This window comes from Colobus angolensis, unplaced genomic scaffold (assembly GCF_000951035.1).
Source record: "Colobus angolensis palliatus isolate OR3802 unplaced genomic scaffold, Cang.pa_1.0 Scaffold148, whole genome shotgun sequence".
Taxonomy (NCBI): domain Eukaryota; kingdom Metazoa; phylum Chordata; class Mammalia; order Primates; family Cercopithecidae; genus Colobus; species Colobus angolensis.
In genome coordinates, this window is record NW_012114577.1 from 4718096 (window position 1) to 4742668 (window position 24573).

Consider the following 24573-nt stretch of genomic DNA (forward strand, 5'->3'; position numbering starts at 1 on the left):
TTTTAACTAAGCTCTCCCACTACCATGCACTTGCTTTCTATAAAATTTGTCTTGGGGGTCTCAAGTTACAGCCCTGCACTTGTCGTGATTATGATATGGTATCACTTCTCCAGTGCAGAGTCACTCAATTTCACGTTCATCCCTTAGAGTGGAAAACTAGTAACGCAACATAGAATCATCCATACCAATTGTTTCCAAGTGCCGGATCAGATACATATATTCTAATCAGCTGGGCAGGAATAAGACACATACACACACACACAAAAACAGATTCATAGCCCCAGAGATTCTTTAGATATGGGGTGGGATCCAGATATCTCCTTTTCTAAGGTTCTAACATCACGACTAAATCTTTGGATTCTGATTAAGAGAACAACTATAAAAAATACTTTTGAGATAACCATGGAAATATGATTATGAACTAGGTATTAGATAATATCAAGGAATTACTAATTTTTTAAAAATTCTAATGCCATTGTAGTCGTATCCACTTTTCAAAAGATGCACACTGAAGCACAGAGGGATGAAAGCGCATGAAATTTTGAGATTTTCTTTAAAATACTTCAGCAAAGAAGGAAAAAAGATTAAGTAAATACGTTAAAATTCTGAGAACTGCTGAATCTAGATACTAGAACTTTATATTATCCTATATTCAAAAAACAGAATAACCAGGTGGCTATTCTGATAATAGCTAGGTTTCAATACACATATAAAACCAACAAGCAGAATTTCAATTCCATTATAAGTCATTAAACAACGAAATTAAGTAGAATTAAATTAAAACATAACATTTAAACTAAAACAATTAAATTAAGTAGAATAATGTTACCCCGTTCAAAACTGAGCCACTCACTCATTCCTATTCCTTGCATAAAGGAATAGGTACATTCCATGTAATATGAGTAAGACCATACACACACATATTCCTACACACCCTATCTGGTTAAAATTATCAACAAATATTTCATAAAATAAAATAATGGTAAAGACTTAAAATTTTTATTTTATGCCTCTCTATGACTCATTTTTCCATGATTTTTGTTAACAGTAACATCTGACCTCTTACAAGCACTATAAAATGCAGGACTCTTAAACATGGTGTCCTTTGGAAGACACTAAACATTAATAAAAAAATTACAGGAAGTTTGCAGCTTACCCCTTTAAAAACACTGCTGACAGTCTGAGCACAATGTGAGTTTTTACAGTTCACCAATAAATCAAACAACATTCTTAAAAGCTTCTGCTGAACTTTTTCATCTGATATGGCTGCAAAAAATGGTTTTGTAATCTAGAGGGGGTAGAAAAAAGGCAACTGAGTTCAGTGAACAAGTTTAAACTCCAGAAATAATTTTTATATCAACCTCTCTCAAAATGTAAAATTGTTTCCCATTTAATTGTGTCAGTTAAAATGCAATTCGTTTTAATGACCCATGTACAACATTCAGTTTTCAAAAATGGGTCAAATACATTATATTCCTTTAAAACATGTCTAGTCCACCTGTAACTATCTTCTCCAAATAAATTAAAGTTTTTTTTTTTTGTTTTGTTTTTTAACACTGTTCCTGTTGCCTTCTTCTACCTTTAAATGCTTAAACATGCTATGCCTTAGTTTCTGAAAGAAATCACTGACCTTTTCAAGGGCTGTGATCTGAATGGTTGGCATTCCTGCGTAAAGTTCCTTTGTTGCGTGCACAGCTTTTATAAATATATCTAGACTCTTTGGATCCTTATTTAAAAGGGAAGCTGAAAATTCATTATACTTTCCCAGAGTGAGATGCAAAACAATGGCCTCATCTTTCAGCACAGCTGTGGGCTCCTTCTGGATTTTTTCTAGCAGTTGTTCAGCCATAGGCAATAGCTGAGAAAGCACCATCTAAAGATCGAAAGACTTATAAGTAAATAGTTATGTATACTGATACGTTTTTGCTCACCCTATAGAGACACTCAAAGCCTGTCGGAAGATCAGAGTTTAGCCTGGAGGAAAAAACCCAATGATGACAACTTCTTAGACATGGGGACAGCTATTAACTCACACTGAGGCACTCAGATCCTTTCTGATAGAGTTCATGTGTAATGCTCAAGTTCTAAACCCTTCAGAGATGAGCAGAAAGATAATCTGTGAGCATCCCTCAAGACTTGAGAAAAGAAAACACAAACTAAAACTTTAGAGAATCAAAATAAAGTTTAACATCCCCTAAAAACACTGTATGTAGCCTTCAATGCTTCCAACTTGGTATAATTAGTATTACTTCAAATTATGTATGTGAATCTTTAACTGCTAAACTAGGGGCCAACAAATTATGGCTTGCAGGTCAAATTCAACAGACCACCTGTTTTTGTAAATTTTATTTATTGAAACACAGCCATGCTCATTTGTTTACAGCCTGTCTGTGGCTGCTTTCCTGATACAACTGCAGAGATGAGTAGCTGCAACAGAGACTGTGTGGCCCCGAAAGCATAAAATATTTCCTATCTGGTCCTTTACACAAGAAATTTGTCAATTCCTAATTTAAACTATACCAGGGACAACTAGGGGCTGAATGCAACCTGTTTGTTCCTACCAAAAAAGTGTAATCAAATGGTCTTCAATCCATTTGACTCATTTTAGTTCTCTAAGCCCACAGTCAGTCCAGGACTGAAGCACACAGGCGTTTCTGGAACACTGGGATGACGGAACCTTTTTTTTGTTGGTCAGCACATGCCATCACATCAACGAGTGTTTCACAACTGCTTTCTTTTGTAACACAAGCTTCTTTGAGAACATAATGAAAGCTCTAATTATATATAACAAACGAGCAAATGATTTTGGAATTTTCACAGACTCGTGTCCAAATAGATTCCTTTGTATAGAATTTTCACTTGAAAAACTGAGATAAACAAACCAACAGCTTCTTTTAGCAGTGCAGCCCCAGGAGACACAAGACTGTGAAGTTCATTTCAAATAAACTAAATGATTGGACGGGGACAACACCTCTAATTTTAAAATTAAAAGAAACTCACCAGTACTTGTTTTTATATCTTGTATCTTTTTTTCTCTACCTCAATTCATCCCCCTCTCAAATTAATATTACATTTATCTCTTCTGAACGCACACATGCAACTCTTACAATGGACTTTCTCACCCACAAGCAGTTACAGCTATTCTTTAGTAACATCACAGGAATGTACGATCCACTTAAACAGCACATACCTCACCGTTGACTCCCTGAAGTACTTTCATCAAATCTTTTGCTATGTAAGATGGGCAACTATATACACAACTAAGTAAGTTTTTCAAAGTTTCAGACAACTTCTGATGAGACTTCAGTTTCTTTTCTCTCTGTAGTTCCTCAAATAAAGTAGCCAAATCCTAAGATACCAAAAAGGAAATTGGATAAAAAAGGGTTAAGAAACTACAAAGGCTAAATATATTAATTATGGAAGATTCTTACTTTTCCATTTCTCCTTAAAACCTTAATAAGAAAGGTTATTGTAAACACAGAGTTGGCTTACTATGAAAAGCTACACCCTAGTCCTTTATCCAATGAAAAGAGCAAAACTGAAATATGACATTGCTATCTTTTAAAAAGTAGGAGGAGACAGATGTACAGATAATGACCTATCAGTTTCTAAATTCAGTGACTTAGTCCATCAAAATCCCTACACAGTGAAATGTCGAGAATGGAGAAAATTGCTCATGAGTACACACAGGCATGAACGCACTCAATCTTCTTTGCTAACGAGCTTACCTGAATAACATAGGCAGCATCTGAAGTGATCTCCTCTGCTTTAGGAATCAAATGATCTATTATCAGATGAAAGGGGGACGCCACTCCACTGAGGGCCTGGAGACACTGAATGGCAGCCCTGCGAACTTCTTTTATGGAGCTTCCCAGGTTAATGAGTAAAGATGTCACCACTAAAATCAAAGGGGAAAAAAATTTAAGAAACAATTTTAAAAACTGAAACAGCACAAAATTTACATAGTACCAAAGGTACTTGATAAAAAGATAAAAAGAATCCCTTCGAATTCAAACCCCCTCTCTGAAGATTGCTCACTGTTTGAATATTTAACATTCCAGAGAAAGGTTAGGCATGTTACCAGGTGCATTCTTTTGAAAATACACAAATAAGATCAAACTATAAACCCTGTTCTACACCAACTACTCTCATATCAGAGTTGGATGTTGTACCATGGTGCAATCTCGGCTCACTGCAACCTCCGCCTCCTGGATTCAAGCAATTCTCCTGCCTCAGCCTCTCGAGCAGCTGGGATTACAGGTGCACGCCACACGCCTGGCTAATTTTGGTATTGTTAGCAGAGACTGGGTTTCACCATGTTGGTCAGGCTGGTCTCCAACTACTGACCCTCAAGTGATCCACCCACCTCAGCCTCCCAAAGTGCTGGGATTACAGACACATTTCAACTCTTTGGACTGTTTTCCATAAGTACATACATATCCAAATTCAATCATTCTTTTTTTTTTTTTTTTTGAGATGGAGTTTTGCTCTTGTTGCCCAGGCTGGAGCTTGCAACACAAGCTTCTTTGAGAACATAATGAAAGCTCCGCCTCCCAGGTTCAAGCGATTCTCCTGCCTCAGCCTCCCGAGTAGCTGGGACTATAGGCACCACCACGCCCAGCTAATTTTGTATTTTTGGTAGAGATGTGGTTTCTCCATGTTGGTCAGGCTGGTCTAGAACTCCCAACCTCAGGTGATCCGCCCACCTCGGCTTCCCAAAGTGATGGGATTATAGGCGTGAGTCACCGTGCCCAGCCAAATCATTCTTTTTAATTGTAAAGTATACTCCAATGTATTTTCCATATTTTAAAAACCGGTACCTTACTGGTAAAGTTTAAGTTGTTTCTATTCTTCTGTCATCAAAACAATGCTGCCACAAACACCCCTGTGCATACAGCCTTGTACAAGCGTGCACAGAAAATTACCCACCTGTGCACTGTTCTCTGCAAACACTTGGTCCCAGACTGCTGTGCTTTGATTTTACTTTTTGATAGAGAAATGTTAGAGTCAAATTTTTCTTCTACTTTTTTCTGTTGCTTAAAAAGGCCCTCCCCACTCTGTGTGAATTTAGAAAGTCTCTATCTCTATATTTAGAGGGAGAGATCATATGTACCACATGCTTTCGTCGAATGCCAGAGCTAAGTTTATATTAAATCTTTAGTTCACATGAAATTTTTATCTAAGGAATGAGGTTGCAGTCAAACTTTCTAATGTTTCCAAATGGAGAGTCGGATGTCCCATTTAACAATCCACATAACCATCTCACAGATCTTTGATTTTGACTTTATTATATTCATACATTCCATAAGTATTTGAAACTTGTCTATTTCTGCCAGCTAGTACTTCTAGAATCACGTTCAATAAGAGTGATGATTTTAACAGGAATGCCTTTGTTTTCCCAACTATGAAGTGAAAATGCTAGCTTTTAATTTGAGGAATTTTTTGATCATGTTACTCCTATTCTGCTGTCAATCAGGAATAATTACTATTTTTGGCTAACGCCTTTTCAAATCTTTGGACATTTTATGGGTTTTGTCCTTCACTGACATAGTCAATTATATATTAACATAGTTCCTTTTACTGAACCAATTTTATATTCTGGGCGTGAACTCTAACTACGTAAATGATTTTTATAAATATGCTGCTAAAGCCTATTTGCAAATATTTTATTTAGGATTTTTACATAACATTATTCAAAGCAACATGGCCTATAGTCTTTTGTCTGTAGGCTTTCTCAATTTTCAATGTTATGCCAGTTTTAAACGAAGAATCTGGAAGCCTCCCTTCTCTATGCCCTGCCCAGTTCAACAACATTGAAAAAATCTGCTTCAAAGATCTAGTAAGAATGCATCTGTGAGACCAACTGTGCTAGGGTTTTTAAAAAGATGTCTTTGGAACAAAGAGGTATCTAAGTTCCTTTTACAGTAATTAGTTATTTAAGCTTTATTTCATATCTACTGCAGCAAACTATAGTCGTTTATATTTTGCTAGAAATTATCAATTATACTTTCCATTTCTGAAATACTAAGATAAAGCTTGACAAGCTTTCAAACCTGCCTAAGAAGTCCATACAGGCTGAGCAACGTTGACCCAAAAATCCAAAATCTCAAATTTTCAGAGCACCAATATGACATATGACAATATGAAAATTCCACACCTGATCTCGTGACAGGCTGCAGTGAAAACGCAGGCATACAACTGTTTATTCAGTGTCCCCACAGAAAAAAAGACAAAGCCAGCCCCCTGCAGCTGCAATATATCTTTTTCACAAAACCAAAATTCTTCCACACAAGCATGCCCACAAAGGATAGTAAAATGGGTCAATGTACCCAAACTTTGTTTCAAGCACAAATTAAAAATATTGTATAAAACTGGATGGGCAGAGGCTCATGCCTATAATCCCAGCACTTTGGGACGCTGAGGCAGGAGGATCACTTGAGGCCAGGAGTTCAAGACTAGTCTGGGCAACATCACCAAGACTCCGTCTCTACAAAAAATTTAACAAGAAAATTAGTAAGGCATGGTGGCGCAGGCCTATAGTCCTAGCTATGAGGGAGGCTGAGATGGCAGCATGACTTGAGCTGAGGAGTTCAAGGCTGCAATTAAAATCTGAAACAGGGCTGGGTATGGTGCCTCACACCTATAATCCCAGCACTTGGGAGGCCAAGGCAGGTGGATCACTTGAGCTCAGGAGCTCAGCCTAGACAATATAGCGAAACCCTGTCTCTACTGAAAATAAAAAACTTAGCTGGGCATGGTGGCACGTGGTGGCACGTGTACTTGCGAGGCTAAGGTAGGAGGACCGCTTGGGCCTGGATGGAGGGGGTGGGGAGAGGTTGCAATGAGCTGAGATTGCGTCACTGCACTATACCCTGGGCAACAAAGTGAGACGCTGTCTCCTAAAATAAAATTTTAAAAATTGTATAAAATTACCTTCAGGCTATGTGCAAAAGATGTATATAAAACATAAATGTATTGTGTTCAGACCCGGGTCCCAATGCCAAGATATTACGTTATGTAGATGCAAATATTCTAAAATCTGAAAAAATCTGAAGTCCCAAACACTTTTGGTCCCAAGCACGTTGGGTAAGAGACACTCAACCTGTATCATCTATGAAAGCTGGAAATCCTTTCTGGTTTTCACATGGTTAATTTACAAAACAAAGTCAGGGACAAATAGCTGGAACGTTTAATTCACACAAGGGGCAGGCTTGGGCCAAAATATCTATTTGGTAATATTCCCTGAAGAGTGAAGGGCAGCTTCTACAACAGCCAAATTCAAGGACAAATTCAAAGTACCAACTACCAAAGTTATCATGTTCAAGTAAGATACTAGAACCCAACAAAAATTACAGCCACTTACTTAAATGATCAGCTTATAGAGTTTTTGTTCTTTCATTTAAAAGTCTATGTGATTTCATTCTTTCAACTCATTTTATCTAGATCTACACTAGCATGTTTTTATGTAAAAATAAAAAATACTTGAGTTTGCTTTTAAACATAAAAGTAGATTTAATACACTGATTTGACATAAAAAATAAATGAAAGGCAGCCCCCATCTTGAGGCAGAGATTTAAAAATAAATATGCATTCATTCACTCCAACAAAAGTAACAGGCTAGGCAAGGGTTAAAAGTAAAAGAAACAAGTTTTCCTCCGCACAGCAGCTCACTTCAAGGACAGTCATAAGACAATGCTGTCTGAAAAGCCAAGGCCAAAGGAGTGGGCTCCAGACACCCCCCCCCCCACCCCCCCAGAGCAACGTTGAAGGGAAAAAAAAAGAAAGAAAGACAAATTCCTTTACTGTGACTCCTTTCCCTGGCCTCTGAAGCATGACCGTTTTACAAATGTCTGTGTTTAGCCAGTTCTTGTTTTTCTTTCGCTGCAGCTACAAGGCCACCAGGTATGCAAGGCCCCAAGTTATGCACCGTATGATTAACGGCCTTTGTTTTGCTTCTGTAAGCCTGCTTATAAAAAGCCCCACTCCGTCTTTGTTCAAGGCTCAGCTTTTTGGATGTGAATCCACTAAGCTGGTGCGTACCCTAAAATAAATTCTTCCTGTTCTCCCATATCTGTCTCTCTCTTCCTCAGTTTACTGCAACAATCTCACAAATGACAGGAGGAATAGATTTGAATTGACTGGGCGCAGAGGCTCACGCCTGTCATTCCAGAACTTTGGGAGGCCAAGGCGGGTGGATCACCTGAGGTCAGGAGTTCAAGACCAGCCTGGCCACCATGGTGAAACCCCATCTCTACTAAAAATATAAAAATTAGCTGGGTGTGGTGGTGCGTGCCTGTAATCCCAGCTATTCGGGAGGATGGGGCAAGAGAATTGCTTGAACCTGGGAGGGGGAGGTTGCAGTGAGCCGAGATGACACCACTGCACTCCAGCCTAGGCAACAAAGTGAGACTATGTCTCTTTAAAAAAAAAAAAAGATTGCATTTATTCATTTAACAAAGACTTGCTATATGCAAGACTTTTTATAATACATACCTGCATAGAAAATAATAAATGGTGGTTCGATTACCAAGCCACTGACAAAAACTCATATATTATTGTGTTATATTACTATGTCGTATTGTATAATTGTAATATCATATAACATTGTATTGCCTTTTACTTCTGAACACAAAAATTTAATAATATAAACATATTTATGTATCATTAATGTTATATTACATGATATCATGTTTTACTTATGAACACTACATTTTTGTAAATATATTAAAACAGATGCCAACCAATAATTCCTAGACTCTTCATAGATAAGGTGGGGCTAGAAGCTCACTGCAGCCCTAAAGTGGAGAGGCCGCAGCGCAGGTACAATAAGCGGCCTTCCACTTGAGGCGCTCTGCGACTCGAGTGTCTGGTCTTTGAACTTCCAAGTAGAACAAGGTGCATCTCTCCTGTGTTCAGGAGTACTGCAACAGGTGTACAGAGCATAAATGCAAAGTACGTCAGGCAGGCAGGAGGAGATGGATGACAGGGCAGCAGTGGGAGGCAGGGAGCCTGTCTAGCAGCAATACCAGTGGAAAAGTGAAGTTCTTCCATCTTGCTACTTATAGTCAAAACGACATATATTACTCAGAGGCCACTGTCAAAGGACAGTAAACATTTAATACCAAATTGGAAAACTGAAATAGTTATCTCTAAATAAAATATATGTACCTTTTTGAAAACCCACAAGTTTAGGAGAAAATAACTATCTTAATAAATTGCTATCTCCGTACAATGGAATACTCTGCAGGCAGTTATAAAAAGATAAATTTTTCCATTTATTAATATGGAAAGATGTCCCTAACATATTAATTGAAAAATTAAAGTTAAAAAATGTATAGGGAGTTGTTCTTATCCAAATATTACCAAAAAAAAAAAAAATTACTTAACAGTAAACTCACCTAAAATAAAGACTGAAATTTTGTAAGTCAATAAAAAAATTACTTTTATGGAATTTTATTTTAGAAATAAAACTTGAAATTACATATCTACTTTACTTTGTATGCAACAAAATTTGGTTATAAATGTATGTGCTCTTTCAAAGAACTAATAAAAAATAAACACTGAGAAATTGTTCAGGGAAAAGTATACGATCATCTACCTTGCTTTTACAGAACATTTACAAAGAGTAATTTTGGAATTAAAAAAAAAAAAACCAAGGACATCTTCAAATTTCCTCAGGGCCACTCTTAGGCCTCTGATATTAATAACATTCCAGTTGGAAGCATCAATCATGTCATTATTCTAATCAACTTTTTCATCTTCAACCATTCTTCTTTGATCTAATTTTGCCACATCCCCTCATGCCAATAGCTCTGAGTCAACCCACTTTTCAATATCGCAGTCACTGTTTCATGAAATTCTGCATCTTTTGCAAAATTTGCAATTCCACGTTATAAAAAAACTTAACTTTCAGATATTTCATTAGAGAATGCCGAACCTGAATATGACTTTTGCTTGATAAAAGAGATAAATGCAGGAGGGTTTTGTTTTTATTAGTTCATTATTAAATTGTATTATGAAGATCTGACTTCCACATCTAACCCTACAGCTGCTACAGCTCAGAAAATGAATAGCTGATAATTAAGAACTCATATAATCACCTGCCATATCTATTGTTAAACTTTTCTGTTTGGTGAGATTTTGCAAGTGACACTAATAACTTAAAAGCAACACTTAGAAGTAACCAGAAATATGTACAGATGTACAATTTATTTTGTTTTTTTGAGACAGGGTCTTGCTCTGTTGCCTACTTTGGAGTGTGGTGGTGCAATCACAGCTCACTGCAGCCTTGACCTCCCAGGCACAAGCTATCCTCCTACCTCAGGCACCTGAGTAGCTGGGACTACAGGCGCACACCATCATGCCCACCTAATTTTTGTATTTTTTGTAGAGGCAGGATCTCATCACGTTGTCCAAGCTGGTCTTGAACTCCTGGCCTCAAGTGATCCTCCTTGTCTTAGCCTCCCAAAGTGCTGAGACTATAGGTGTGAGCCACCTCGCCTGGGCTTTATAGATTTTTTTTTTCGAGATGGAGTCTCGCTCTGTCGCCAAGCTGGAGTGCAGTGGCATGATCTCAGCTCACTGCAACCTCCGACTCCCTGGTTCAAGCGATTCTCCTGCCTCAGCCTCCCGAGTAGCTGGGATTACAGGCATGTGCCACCATGCCCAGATAATTTTTGTATTTTTAGTACAGACAGGGCTTCACCATGTTGGCCAGGATGTTCTCGATCTCCTGATCTCATGATGCACCTGCCTCGGCCTCCCAAAGTGCTGGGATTACAGACATGAGCCACTACGCCCACTCTCTGCTATTTTTTAAGTTAAAATTTTCCAAACTACATAAACCATATAAAGAAAGCATGAACAGTTGGTCATGACAAAACATAACAATGCTACTTTTAATACCTGGAGAAGATATGGATGTCAGTTGGTGTTTACACTGTGTCTTCTGAGAAGAGAGCACTGCAGAGCCCACATAAAGAGCTTGAGTCTGCAGCACTGTTTTCACGTTGCAGTTAAGTGGATTTGAAAGGCTAGAACCATAGGTCCATAAAACAGAACAGAACTTGAATAACTGAAAAACATCTTCTAGATGTACCTAATCACAAAAAAAAGAGCAAACTTTTAATTCTTACTCAAATAAGTTGGTTCCAAATCCTTTTTTCACTAGTGTACAATTATAAAGAAACAAGTAATTTAAGGCAATGTTTTGCTTTGTCTAATCATTTCAAATTATTCTATACTCTATGTTTTAATGAACTGGGAAGATGTCAATGAAGAGTGATATTCAGAAGCTTCACTATAACTTTGCACTTGAAAACACTGAGAACCAAGACAAGAGCAGTATCTGGGATGCCTAATTAAGAAAATACTTCCACAATGTGGTGAGCAATCCCAACTCAACGTCAAATGCTGTATAGAGAACAAGTCAGGCAAGAACAGGAACTGACCACTGGGCCTGGCAACACGGAGGTCACTGGTGCTGTGGATGAAATTTCCTGAGTAACTTCACATCTGCTAAATAACCTCTCGAACATCAGTATTCACATTTCTAAATGGTATTAACCAATCAAAAAGACTGGGCTGTTGTTATTTTTAAATATAGTAACAGGCCTAACATATTAGTAGGAGTGTAGCAATGTTACGTTTCTATTCAACCTACTGATTAGTATTGTGATTGTACTCTTTTACAGGGCCTGTGCTTACTATTATATACTCTTCACTGTTTACAAGTCTACTTTCATTTACATTATAAACTGACATAACCAAAATAACCCACAATATCTTTTTTTTTTTGAGACAGTCTCACTCTGTCTGTCGCCCAGGCTAGAGTGCGGTGGTGTGATCTCGGTTCACTGTAAGCTCCGCCTCCCCGGGTTCAAGCGAATTCTCCTGCTTCCGCCTTCCAAGTAGCTGGGATTATAGGCCCCGCTACCATGCCCAGCTAATTTTTGTATTTTCAGTAGAAATGGGGTTTCATAATGTTGGCCAGGCTAGTCTCAAACTCCTGACCTCAAGTGATCCACTCGCCTCGGCCTCCCAAAGTGCTGGGATTACAGGAATGAGCCACCGCACTCAGCCAGCCATATCTTCTTTAAGGGTAGAGTACGCCTGAAAAGGATGAGCCTTGTACCTTTATGAAAAGTTTCATCAGAACTCTGAAATGAACAGCATCAGCACCATTGAGCATCATCTCAAAGAGCCCAATGAGCAAGTGCAGATAGTCCCTACTGTCTTCTTTCAGTTGCTCCGGATTCCACCATATGTCACCTACATGGACATGGAAAGAGAAATGATGCACAGCCCTGCATGAACATGGCGGGAGCTTTTTATTCAAGACAAGCAGTCATTGTGGAGTCAATCATTCAGTTTTGCAGAGTATCACATTTAAAAGATTCACAGCTTGTATCTTACCTTTACGAAAAGATTTAGGAGCTTTCAGTGCATAAATAAAATTTTTCAGGGAAAATACAAGAAAAACCGAGTCCTCCACGGCCATCCTCTGAGTGCTGTTGAGCTCTTCTACATAATGTGCCCACAGCTCCACTGGTATCCCTCTGTCTAACATCAGTTCAATGTGCCATTCTGAGGGGATTTCCTGAAATGTTAAAGGAAACAAAAACTAGTACAAACTAAGGGTTCTGAACATGGGTCAATGAATTCCTCTGCAAAATATGCAACAGTTTTGTTTATGTGTATATTTTGGTGGGGAAAGGATTAATAGACCTGCTTTTGTCAGATTTTTAAAGAGGTCTAACTATCACCATTCACAAGGAAAGACAAAGTTAAGTTAAATTTTATCTATGTCTTACCTTAAAACATTAAACAAACTTTACTCATATAAACTGTTTATCGAATAAAGGGTAGGAATAAATAGGCATATTTCTTTTTTTTTTTTTTTTTGAGACGGAGTCTGGCTCTGCTTGTTGCCCAGGCTGGAGTGCAGTGGCACAATCTCAGCTCACTGCAACCTCCGCTTCCCAGGTTCAAGCGATTCTCCTGCTTCAGCCTCCCGAGTAGGTAGGATTACAGGCATCCGCCATCATGCCTGGCTAATTTTTGTATCTTTAGTAGAGATGAGGTTTCACCATGTTGGCCAGGTTGGTCTCGAACTCTTGTCCTCAAGTGATCCACCCACCTCAGCCTCCCAAAGTGCTGGGATTACAGGCGTGAGCTACCGTGCCTGGCCAAAATAGGCCCATTTAAAACCAGGAAGATAAAGAGTTGGATTGCCAAGACATAGTTAAAGGGACTTCTTTCATTTCACTGTTTTACCACTCATCTGAATAAGGTACACACAGTAAAATTTCCAAACCTACAGATGATTTTAAACAAGTAGCAAAATGTCAGGTGTTTAGAAATTATACTATAAATGCCAAAAGAATGCAGAAGAACAGGTGTAAGAAAATGACAAATGTGACTCTGTACAACCAGAGCAGAGTAATAACTTAGAAGGAAAATAATCCAAAGCCAGATTTACAATGTAACCTCTCCAGTGAGGGATTTGATTAACTCAATGTGCTGCTACAGGCAAAAATATGCTCATGACATCGAGAAAGGGTATTAAAACTAAAGCAATATAAAATAACCTGTTATCTACATATGTATAATAAAACAATCAATTTATCCATACTTTTAACACTGAGAACCAGTACAGTTCAGGTCATCACACTTCACAAAAGACATCAAGAAATTAGAAGTTAAGAAGGGACTATCTGGGCTATTTTTCAAAATATGAAGATTTTACTCTTTTTAAAGTTTACAAATTTTAGCTAACAATGGCCATGATCAGAACTTATAAAATCCTGGGGGTATACGTAAATGTGAAAAATATGTAACTCATTTAGTAAATCAGAACTTATAAAATCCTGGGGGTATATGTAAATGTGGAAAAGATATAATTCATTTAGTAAATCCTATAATGAGAAGCCCTCTAAAATTTGGAGGACAAATAAAAACAAAATACTTACATATAGCAGATATTAAAAAAAAAAGTCTTGCTACCTCAAAATGTGTCATGAAGTAAAAATATAAACAGCTAAAACATGTCCCTCAGTAATGCTATCAAAGACAGTAGTAGGCTGGAGGGATACACATCTATGTAATATTAAAATTGTTTAAAGCCTAAAAGATCTATTTTTAGTAAACAATGGAATGAAATAGTATTTTGTTCAAGCACTAACACGCCAAGTGAATTCTTCATCACTAGAGGTACTTATGTGTAGCCTGGGTAATTACCCAATAAAGACAATAAAAGAGAGGAGAGTCAGGCATCAGATACAAAATATTACAACCCTGAAATTTTATAATTCAACGAAACTTTCTGCAAAAGCAAGGGAGTGCCTCGTTGACTATCTCACTGCTACCCAAGACTGCTTCACATTTCATCCAGCCAGTATCCACAGACTCAACATCTCGCCTCTGATTTCAGGTTTTGCTGTGACTAATAGGCCAGGCTGTTGCTTTATTCAACATCCCACTTTCTGGAGATTCTGCTTTTCTTACCACTGCAGTAATGACACTTTCAAGCTTCTTTATTTTTTTCTGCAACAAACTGAAGACTCTTATCGCAAATGGAAAGTGGGTTTCTTTTAAAGATGAACAACAAGAGACGAGCACAGACATGACCACGTGAAACGTTACTTTCTGCTTCTGGTTAACGGACTCCTCCTCACCCAGGCTTATTAAATCCTCCACCTTGAAAAATAAACACACTCTATCACTAGTTGCTCCTGACTTTCATAAAACAATTTTTCCAACTCAGGTCTATCTAGGTATTGTGTTTTACATTTAAAGTGAGATGACAAATAGAAAGCCTTTATAAAGTACTAAGCACTGATTTCTAAGTAATTATAAGAATAATGTCAGAAATTGTAATGAACATAATTGCACTTGCCAACTGGTTAATGTATTTAAATCACACATCTAATACCTTTACAAAGGTTTATTTACTGAGGCAAAGATAATTTTCTCCTCTTTGGAATTATATTTTGCTATTTTAACAACAACAACAAAAATACTAATATTTTAAAAGGGAATGAGAGAAAATGATGGTAAAAAGGATATATTCTTATGGGTATGATATGGATCCACATTGAACAAATATATAAAATGTTTTTAAAGATTTCAAACATTGCACAGAATTTATTAAACAACACTGTAATGTTTAAAGTAAAACCAAGTACTCAGGAATGAAAAAAAAAATTCTGAAGAAAAATCTAGTAAAGCAAAAGTTGAGAATTTAATAAGCATATGAGAAAGAAATCCAGGGGTTGGACTTTCACAGCATACTTACCATCTTTAACATTAAAGAAGGATCTCCTAAATTTATATTATCAGCTAACAACTCAACCATCTTCTGATTTGCTACACCAGTTAGTTTTCCTGGCTTTGGGCTTTTAATCACATTTTCAAGAGCTGTAGAGTAAAATTGAATGCAGAGAGCTCTTATGTCACCAACACCAAAGAATCATACGAAGAATTCAGGCAAACAGTTAACTATTTTTTATGAAGGTTTGCTTTTTATTTTTCCTTATATCCAATTCTGAATTTGTCTGTCTATGAATTGGCTTCCTTCTCACTGTATACTTTTTATCTTGGCAAAACTTTTAAAAGACCTTACTGGCATGTAACATGACAAACAATAAATTTTAAATGTTCCTTGTTTTCTTTTGTAGTATCTGTTTACTTTTTCTAAAAAACAACTAAATTTTTTACCTTCTTCCCAGCCTCTTAATAGAGGGTGCAGAGAGCAGATTCCTGATTTTGATAAATATACAGCAATTTTCATCTCAGCAGATTCCATGTCATCATTATTGATAACCATAAATGGCAGCAAACATACAACCACCTGATTTGACAACCGATCATTTTCACTTAGTATCTCTTCTTTAATTAATACGTCAGCTGCTATCTTAAGTACCTTGTACCTAAAAGACATGCAAGCATATTTGGTTGAAAGACACATTGGAAGGCTTCAACTGGGCAAAAATTCATCATTACATTACTCCAGCTTAACTGACAATATCCTGGTCTCCTGACCTAAACTATTATTCAGACATACTAAGACACCACTTAAAATCCATGTCAATAACAGAGTTATCTGTGACAATATTTTTATTTATTTATTTCTTGTACAAGCACTGGGATTATAGGCATGAGCCACTGTGCCTGGCCAACAATACTTTTAATCTGCTCATCCTGTCTAATGTTAAAAAAAATAATAATAATTTTTCTTCGAGAAATCACTAGAGGTTAACCATAACATAAGACATATCACACTAGATGTCTCAACTCTACTGGAAATCAGATTCACTCAGGCATTCAAAGAAAATGAACCAAGCACGTCCTACATGACAGATACCCACCCATATGATAGACACAAAAACACATAAGACACACTGTCATCCTCTACGGAGCTTACTTACTTTTTCTTGCAAAAAGCTTTGGTGCCGAAAATGAAATAAACAGAGCCCATTAAAAACTTACCACAGATGGTATCATGTGTCTCTGAACTTATTTTTTAATTTAATACATTGGTATTCGTTTTTAATTATAAAGTAAAAATTATATAAAGTAGAAAATTAGAAAGTCCTTCCCATCTTACTTTCCAGAATTCAGTATCATCCATTATGTATTTCCTTTTGCATTTTATTAAGAGAAATTCCAAACACAAGAATAGTATAATGAACACAAACACAAATTAATTAACTGTACAATGAAAGAAAGTATTACATTAAGATCTGTTCTACTACCACAACAAAGGGGTCATGTAATCAAAGCCTTAAAAAAAAAAAAGAAGAAATAGAAAGAACTTGATATAAAAACTTCATCAATTCAAAATAGTGTGAGGAGAAATGAATACATACCATTCTCTATTCTTTGAAAGTTCCGCTCTTTGAAAGAGATTCAGAAGATTTGAAATCGTCACTTCTGCAGTGAAATGTTCTTTGAAAATCTAAAGGGAAAAAATATCCATGAGTAGATTTGTACTTGCTTCAAACATATATGGTGCTTTTTAAATGCAAATTTTAAAAAGAATGAATTATAAGGAATTTCTCCCGGGAATCCTAGTACAACTTAAAAGTTTTAAGATGTATTTCTTAAAAGTGGCATTCATAAGACAATGGTCCCAAGGTATTTGCTATTGATGAAAATATGTTAAAAGCAATATAAAAATTCACAAAACATTTCCTGTTTGAACAACTTCCATATATATTTAATATATTACATTGTGAATTCCTATGAGTTTCTCCTAACCAGACTTAAGTCTGTGCTCTCCAGAGAACAAATTTCCCATGGAAAAATAATTTCCAAAAATATTCTAGTCTCAAGCAGAGAATCATGTGAGAAGGGCAAGAAAATTTACAAAATTGTATATCTCAACAAATGACAAATTCACTCACCTCAAAAGCACTTATAGCCGACAAAACAACATCTATATTATCATCATCTAATCGGGCTAAAACAGCTTCTTTTATGAAAGACTCATCAACACCCTCCTGAGCAATAAAAGAAAAAAATTAATTTAGCTGTTGCTAAAAATCTCTTAAGGCTTTACACTAGAAAGGAAGTATGGTTTTGTGAAACACACTCCAGAATAACAGTCTAACACAGGCTCTGCTCTGGCTGAGGACTGAAACACACTAGAACTAGGTAATCCCTAAGGGCCTTTCGAGATTAATAATTGTTTGGTACAAATCTTTTTCGAGTTTTCAGTGAAAATACAGTAATATAGTAAATATGGTATACTCCAAATATAGTTTTTGTAATTAAGGAGTTCATCTTATTAAAGTGAGAGCCCAGATATTGACAGGGCATAGACTAAAGAATAAGAATGTCTAATTTAAATCCGAGCTCTACCACTTACTAGCTGTGTGACTTTAGTCAAGTCACTTAACGTTTCTGGATCTCACTATTCTCACCTATAAAACAGGTTTGTTAATAATAATACCTACCTCCAAGGGTTGTTAGAAGATTAAAAAACATATGTCAGTCTGTAGCACAGTGCTTTACACGTAAGTACTGTTAAAAGTTAGCTAGTATTATCTAAATTTTTACAAGGATAAGGACATGTACTACAAGGCCAGTCTGCCAAAAATAGAGATCATTTTTTAAACATAACAAATAAAAGAAAACAATGTCTATTCATTCACAGAGAAAAAAAACTAGGTCTGCTAACCAACCTGAATACATCCTATCAGTATGTGGCAGGCAACTAAATAATATAAAAAACATAGGTCACTCTGTTGGGAGAAAAATGAAAATTCATAGAATTCACAAAGATTAAGTTAGTCAGGCACAGTGGTGCATGTCTATAATCCCAGCTACTCTGGAGGCTAAGGTGGGAGGATTGCTTAAGCCCAGGAGTTTGAGGCCAGCCTGGATAACACAGCAAGACCCCATCACTTAAAAAAATCCTCAAGAGCTAATAAGCAGCCATATATCTGAATCTGGAGTTTAGAATAAAACCTATGTCCTGTCATGGATGGAGAAAAGCAAATGAAACACGGTATGCAAAGGAAGACATCAACTGCAATTACAATACTCAAGCCTGTAAGCTGAATGTATGCAGCTAACCAAACCCAGAGAACGGGGGAGAAAGGCAGTAAGAGTAAAAGGAAGGATGAGAACAACTTCAGAAACAGAAGATTCCAGGACTCCCCCTTTATTCCAGAAGAATTTCTTATCACTAAAATCCTCCTATCACAACAAAGACTATTATTCAATGAAATTACTTAACACATCAACAAAATAAACCTATTGGCAGTTTATAAAAGCAGAATTCATGCCAGATCAAATAAAGCAACATTTCTCAAACCTGAATATTACATCAGCCACTTTTAAAGAAACTTTCTCGAAGATCTAAATGTTGTTTAAATTGCTTATTGTTTATATATCAACTTAAAATTAAGTATAACTTCTTAAAATATAGATGACATAAAACAAAATTTTTTTTTAATCTGCAAGGGAAATACTAAAAACTCCATAAAACCAATGCAATTCAAATGAAGATGAATTTAGTGTGATTAACTGTAATTAGCTGAAATTAAATTTTACTGATCATATGATTTTACTTGTAATACGAATCTGGCTATAATTGCTGTGACACAAGTTCGAGAGGTCGGCATGTTTACAATGCCATGTGCTACACAGAAACTCAACTCTGTTACCGCTTTACTCTATTCCAGAAATTTCTCAAATATGCAAATCATAGTGCATAATTTTAGATATGACACAGATGGAGCATTCCTATTTTAATTATAGTAACTGTAGTAAAATGTATATACAATTAGCACCTCACACCCACAATCTGAAGGCTATGTAAAAAAATAATGAGTCCATCTGAAATAAAGAAAAATTTTGAGAAAACAATACTACTATCAGTGGCAATTTATAATTTAGCAAAAATTGTAAAAGGACTGCTTGAATGACTAAAGTTTGGAAACTACTATTCTATTTGTATCACTACCAAGTCTTCATACCAATGCCTTTTGGTATAAATGCAAATTAGACCAAATTATTTACAAATAAAGTCAGCCTCAATACATATTTGAAGCCACTTACATTTTAAAGACAAATGAAACTGCAGGTACCCAAATCACAGAACACTGTTCAAAAGTTATCACCCAAATGTCCCAAAATACGCCTTCATCTAAAATTAAGACTATCAAAATCAAATTTCTTGGCTTTTCTTTAAACAGGGTCTTGCCCTGTCACCCAGGTCGGAGAGCAGTGGCATGATCGTGGCTTACTGCAGCCTCAACCTCACGCCCAAGAGATCCTCCTACCTCAGCCTCTCAAGTAGCTGCGACCACAAGTGTGTGCCACCAAGCTTGGCTAATTTTTTATTTTTTTTATTTTCCTATAGAGAAGGGATGGTATCCCTATGTCGCCCAGGTTGGTCTCAAACGTTTGGGCTCAAGTGATCCTTCTCACAGCGTGTTGGGATTATAGGCCTGAGCTGCTGTGACCAGCCCAAAATCAAATTTCAAAGCTAAAAACATTCTCAGATAATTAATGAACGTATGTGAATTAATCTACAAATTCCAGTTTGAAAAACACTAAAGATAAGCAAATAAACGTCAATGTGGAAACATAAAAGCAGTTATTAGGTTATTGTTAAAATGGGGACTATTGGCACACACAGTCCTAAATATTAGTCTAAAGTAAGTACTCTCATGAGGTTTATTCAGCTCATCTGTACAATTATCCACTATCAATTCTAGTGGTAACTCCAATTTCTTATAGAATTACACTGCTCATCATTAAGAAGAAAAAAAATCATACACAAAAGCAATCTGAAACAAACCTTTGATGTTTGCATGATCTTTTTCAAATGATTAATGGCCAGAAGTCTCACAGGAGCAAGTGGATGATTCAGGCTGAGCATCAAAGAAGTATCAGAATCTGCTAAAAACTACAGGGTTCAACGTAATTATCAAATTATTTCACTTAATCTGAACAGTCTACGATCAAGAATAAAACCCAAAGAAAATCATCCCAAATTGTCCAATGTTTTCAGTAACAACCATCTAACTACAGAAAACAAACAAAAAAACGCAAAATCTTTGTTTCTAGAACATTATTATATGAGTTGCAACCGACGAAAAAAATTTGTATTGTTAGTGGTATGATTTCACGTATACTTGCGTCTATGCGTAGGTTTAATTTAGTGAAGTAATTCTACAAAGTAATTTTGTATTTTGTATGCATATCTGATTCCAAAGTAAAGAGCACCTAAGACAAATCACTGTTTCAGCACCTCCCAGAAAACAGAATGCAACTCATCTACATGATATAACAAACAGTGACACTCAAATTAGTGACACCTTAGTTCACTTACGCAATTAGACAAAAAAGGAAGTCTACCCATGAACCTAAGATTCGGAAATGCAACACCATCAAAGATGAAAGTCTAATTACGGAAGAGAAATACTAAAACAATCATATTTCTCTTCATAATTATCTGTTTTTAAGGCTAATTAAAGAACTTCTGATTAAATGTCTAACCTCTAGTATAACGTTTAGTCTTGAATCACCAGAAAATTTCTCGTTTTAATGTGATCATGAAATAGAACCCATCTCCCCCTTGCTAATCAGTACTATAAATAGCCATTTGTGGCTGGTACACCGGAAAGCATAGACCTAGCTGAAAGACAGAACGCCAGAAACCTATGTGAGGCCATCCTTTGATGATTCTTAATAAATATCCCGTACAAAATTCTCCAACAATACTTTTCCCGATATAAGTATCACGTTCATGGTTATGTACAAATTATTGTACCTTTCTCCAATTATTCTATTCCTGCCTCAGAGCCGTACTTCAGGCAACTAGGCAAACTATATAAGGTCATCTCTGTAAAATTTTGCACACAATGGAAAAAACTGGCAAATTTCCTTCTGGATCTCTTCACATAACCATACAAATGTACCCCAAATTGTCATAATTCCTTTGGAGAACAACAGACCTGGTACTTTCCTCCACTTGTAGAAAGAGAAACAAACTGATGAAAAAGCTCTTGTTTCTTCAGATCTGCAATTTCCTTTAAGTGTTCCTCTAATACAACATCTAACGTTCTGGGGTATCTTGGAAGCAATTAAAGAGTGAATTCATTATTCTTAATAAATTTATTAATCTCATACATCATATGCATATAAAGGAAAGACATAAAATTTTAAAAATTATTGAGACTATGACTTGAATTTTAACAAATGTTGTATGCAAAACCAAATGATATTGGTCAAATTTGTTACTGTAACTACTCCAATAACAAAACAGTCTCTCTACAAAAAATTATATTCTCCATAGCCCCCACACAGTCACTATTTCCTCTTATATTTCAAATATTTTTAATTCCGATACTCGACCCTCCTTGAAGAAAAAATTTAAAAAAAGAACAATCTCTGTACAATTCAGTATATTAAGATGTGACTTGTGAATCATATCTTCATAGAACAGGAAGTACTTTAGAAGAGCATAAACATTCACGCATAACTTACTTGCTTTCTAAAAGCCTAATGAGTGGAAGAAATTGTTCATTAAGCAAAGACACTTTATTAGAATCCATTTCTTCCTGTGAACTATATGAAATATACTCTTCAAATAGAAGGCTGTAAAAAAAAAACACAGAAATATCAGCATACGTAAGAGTTACTATTTATTGAGTACCTACTATATTCTAAGTGCTTTAGAAATATTATCTCTAATTGTCATACTTATAAAAGGTATAATTTAATACTTATTTTACAGATAAAGAAACTAGGGGCCTGGTGTACTGGTTCACACCACTGGCATTACAATCCCCGCACTTTCAGAGGCCAGGGCAGGAGGACTGTTTAAGGTCAGGAGTTCGAGACCTGTCTGGACAACACAGCAAGACTACATTGCTATTTAAAACTGTGGTGGCTCACGCCTGTAATCCCAGTACTTTGGGAGGCCGAGGCAGGCGGATCACCTGAGGTCAGGAGTTTGAGATCAGCCTAACAAGGAGAAACCTCGTCTCTACTAAAAACACAAAATTAGTCGGGCGTGGTGGCACATGCCTGTAATCCCAGCTACTAGGGAGGCTGAGGCAGGCAAATTGCTTGAACCTGGGAGGCAGAGGTTGCAGTGAGCTGAGATCATGCCACTGCACTCCAGCCTGGGCAATAAGAGCAAAACTCCATCTCAAAAGAAAAAAAAAAAAAGGAAAAGAAACTAGGGCATAAGTCTTCCAATTTGCTCATGAGTACAGCAACAAAAGGCAACACTCAGTGAGCCCTTCTGTGCCACAGAGTGGGGTTTCACATTTTAAGCCCCAGTGTGATTCTAGAGCCTACGCTCTCAACATTACTACACGTATATACTCTCCTTTAATTCACAAACCAACCCTCTGAGCAAAGGGGCATGAATGATGCACACCAACACACAGGTACCCTCTTGATGCTACGAAATGGCAAAGCCACATCCGCTCTCACCTCCAAAACTTACTATAGTCCTGGAAGTGGTAAGGGCAGAATTACACCTATGTCTGACTGCAATGCCTACATCTTTTCACTGTATCAATCTATTCATGATTTGTCAGCAGCAAGGCTAAGGATGAGATAAATTAAAGATTCAAAAAAGAAAAAAAAAAAAGACTGAATTATCTTTAGAGCAATGAAATAATCCTTACTCTATGCCTACCTTCAATATTGTTTCTAAATGACATTTACGGCGTTCTAATTGTGATGTGTTATTTCAGATATTATGGTCCATTTACTAACATAAAACTTCAAATGGCCAAAAACTGTGTTTAGTTATTACCCAAATTTAGCTTAACCACTAACTTTCCATTTTCATATAGAAGCACTAAAGACATGCAAGAAAAATTACTTTTGCTTTTAATGCTGCCAGTTACTGGATTAAGTACTTAATAGTTAACGAAATGATACAGACAAAACAAGATATACATTAAAAAGGAATACTGGGAAATTTCTAACCAATCTTGAAAATAATACTGAGTCACAAAAATGGAAATCAAAAGCATGTCAAAAATAATAGCTTACCTAGCCAACAAATGGTCTAAGTTGTTCTTCAGTGATATTTTTGTAAGTATAGCTTCTAAGTGTCTCTTGTAGATTTGACCATCCATTCCTTCAGTTTCTTCTCCTTAATACGTAAAAATTAAAATTGTGTTGGGAAAAATTTATTTTGCAAGCTAACATTATTAAATTCACTTATAGCAGAAAATCTTTCTCAGAATAAAACACACTGATATCCAGCTTTTTATCTATTTCCAGAAGTGCATTCCACTTATTTAGTCATTTATACTTTTCAAAGCTTTTTTGTATAGATCACCTTCATTTTTCTTTTATCTGAAATTCTCTATTTTTAACAAGTACTATCATGCTTATAACGATACTAAAACAAAAGTCCAAAATTAGTCTTTCCCCAGGTAACATTACAAATTAGTTGTGATGGTCCCAAACAACTATCTCTGAAAACAGGCTAGACTTTCATCTCAGTACCTACCCCCTTACTGAACCAAGAGTGGTCATCTATTTCAGATTTATAATAAACGTATGAATCTGATCTTAGCCCTTGCTTTCAAAGAATGGAACATTACTCATTACCTTCAGAATAGGAAGAATACATTTTCATTTTGCTAGTCACTTTTCTAAAATGCATGTTTAAACCAAGATTTGGTTATGAAAACCTCATTTTCCAGTAGACTAACATAAGTTTAGAGAAGTCTTTCTTAGGATTCTCCAAGTAGCAACAGAACCTAGTGTTTCTTCCTAGTCTTTCTGTATTTATTAAAAGACGTAACGCAAACAATCAATTTCTAATTATTATTATTATTATTTTTGAGATAGAGTCTCGCTCTGTCGCCCAGGCTGAACTGCAGTGGCGCAAACACAGCTCCCTGTAGCCTTGAACTCCCTGGGCTCAGGTGATCTCCCACCTCAGTCTCCCGAGCAGCTGGCACCACAGTTGCATGTCACCATGCCCGGCTAATTTTTGTACATTTTTGTAGAGACAGGGTTTTGCCATGATCTGCCCGTCTCAGTTTCTCAAAGTGCTAGGATTATAGGTTTGAGCCACCTGGC

General features: G+C 36.4%; 1 protein-coding gene across 1 annotated transcript in view; it reads right to left on the bottom strand.

Moving 5' to 3' along the window:
- HEATR1 (HEAT repeat containing 1) overlaps positions 1-24573 on the bottom strand; it is a 57881-nt gene that overhangs the window by 24246 nt on the left and 9062 nt on the right. Inside the window, exons 9-24 of the mRNA XM_011935740.1 lie at positions 23530-23632; positions 22003-22113; positions 21471-21588; positions 20312-20419; positions 17406-17501; positions 16869-16957; positions 15718-15929; positions 15296-15417; positions 14506-14697; positions 12415-12598; positions 12134-12270; positions 10906-11098; positions 3729-3898; positions 3191-3349; positions 1631-1873; positions 1157-1288 (exon numbers count right to left, since the gene is read on the bottom strand). Coding sequence (XP_011791130.1) covers positions 1157-1288; positions 1631-1873; positions 3191-3349; positions 3729-3898; positions 10906-11098; positions 12134-12270; positions 12415-12598; positions 14506-14697; positions 15296-15417; positions 15718-15929; positions 16869-16957; positions 17406-17501; positions 20312-20419; positions 21471-21588; positions 22003-22113; positions 23530-23632 — 2369 coding nt within the window. The remainder of the gene's footprint in view (positions 1-1156; positions 1289-1630; positions 1874-3190; positions 3350-3728; positions 3899-10905; positions 11099-12133; positions 12271-12414; positions 12599-14505; positions 14698-15295; positions 15418-15717; positions 15930-16868; positions 16958-17405; positions 17502-20311; positions 20420-21470; positions 21589-22002; positions 22114-23529; positions 23633-24573) is intronic.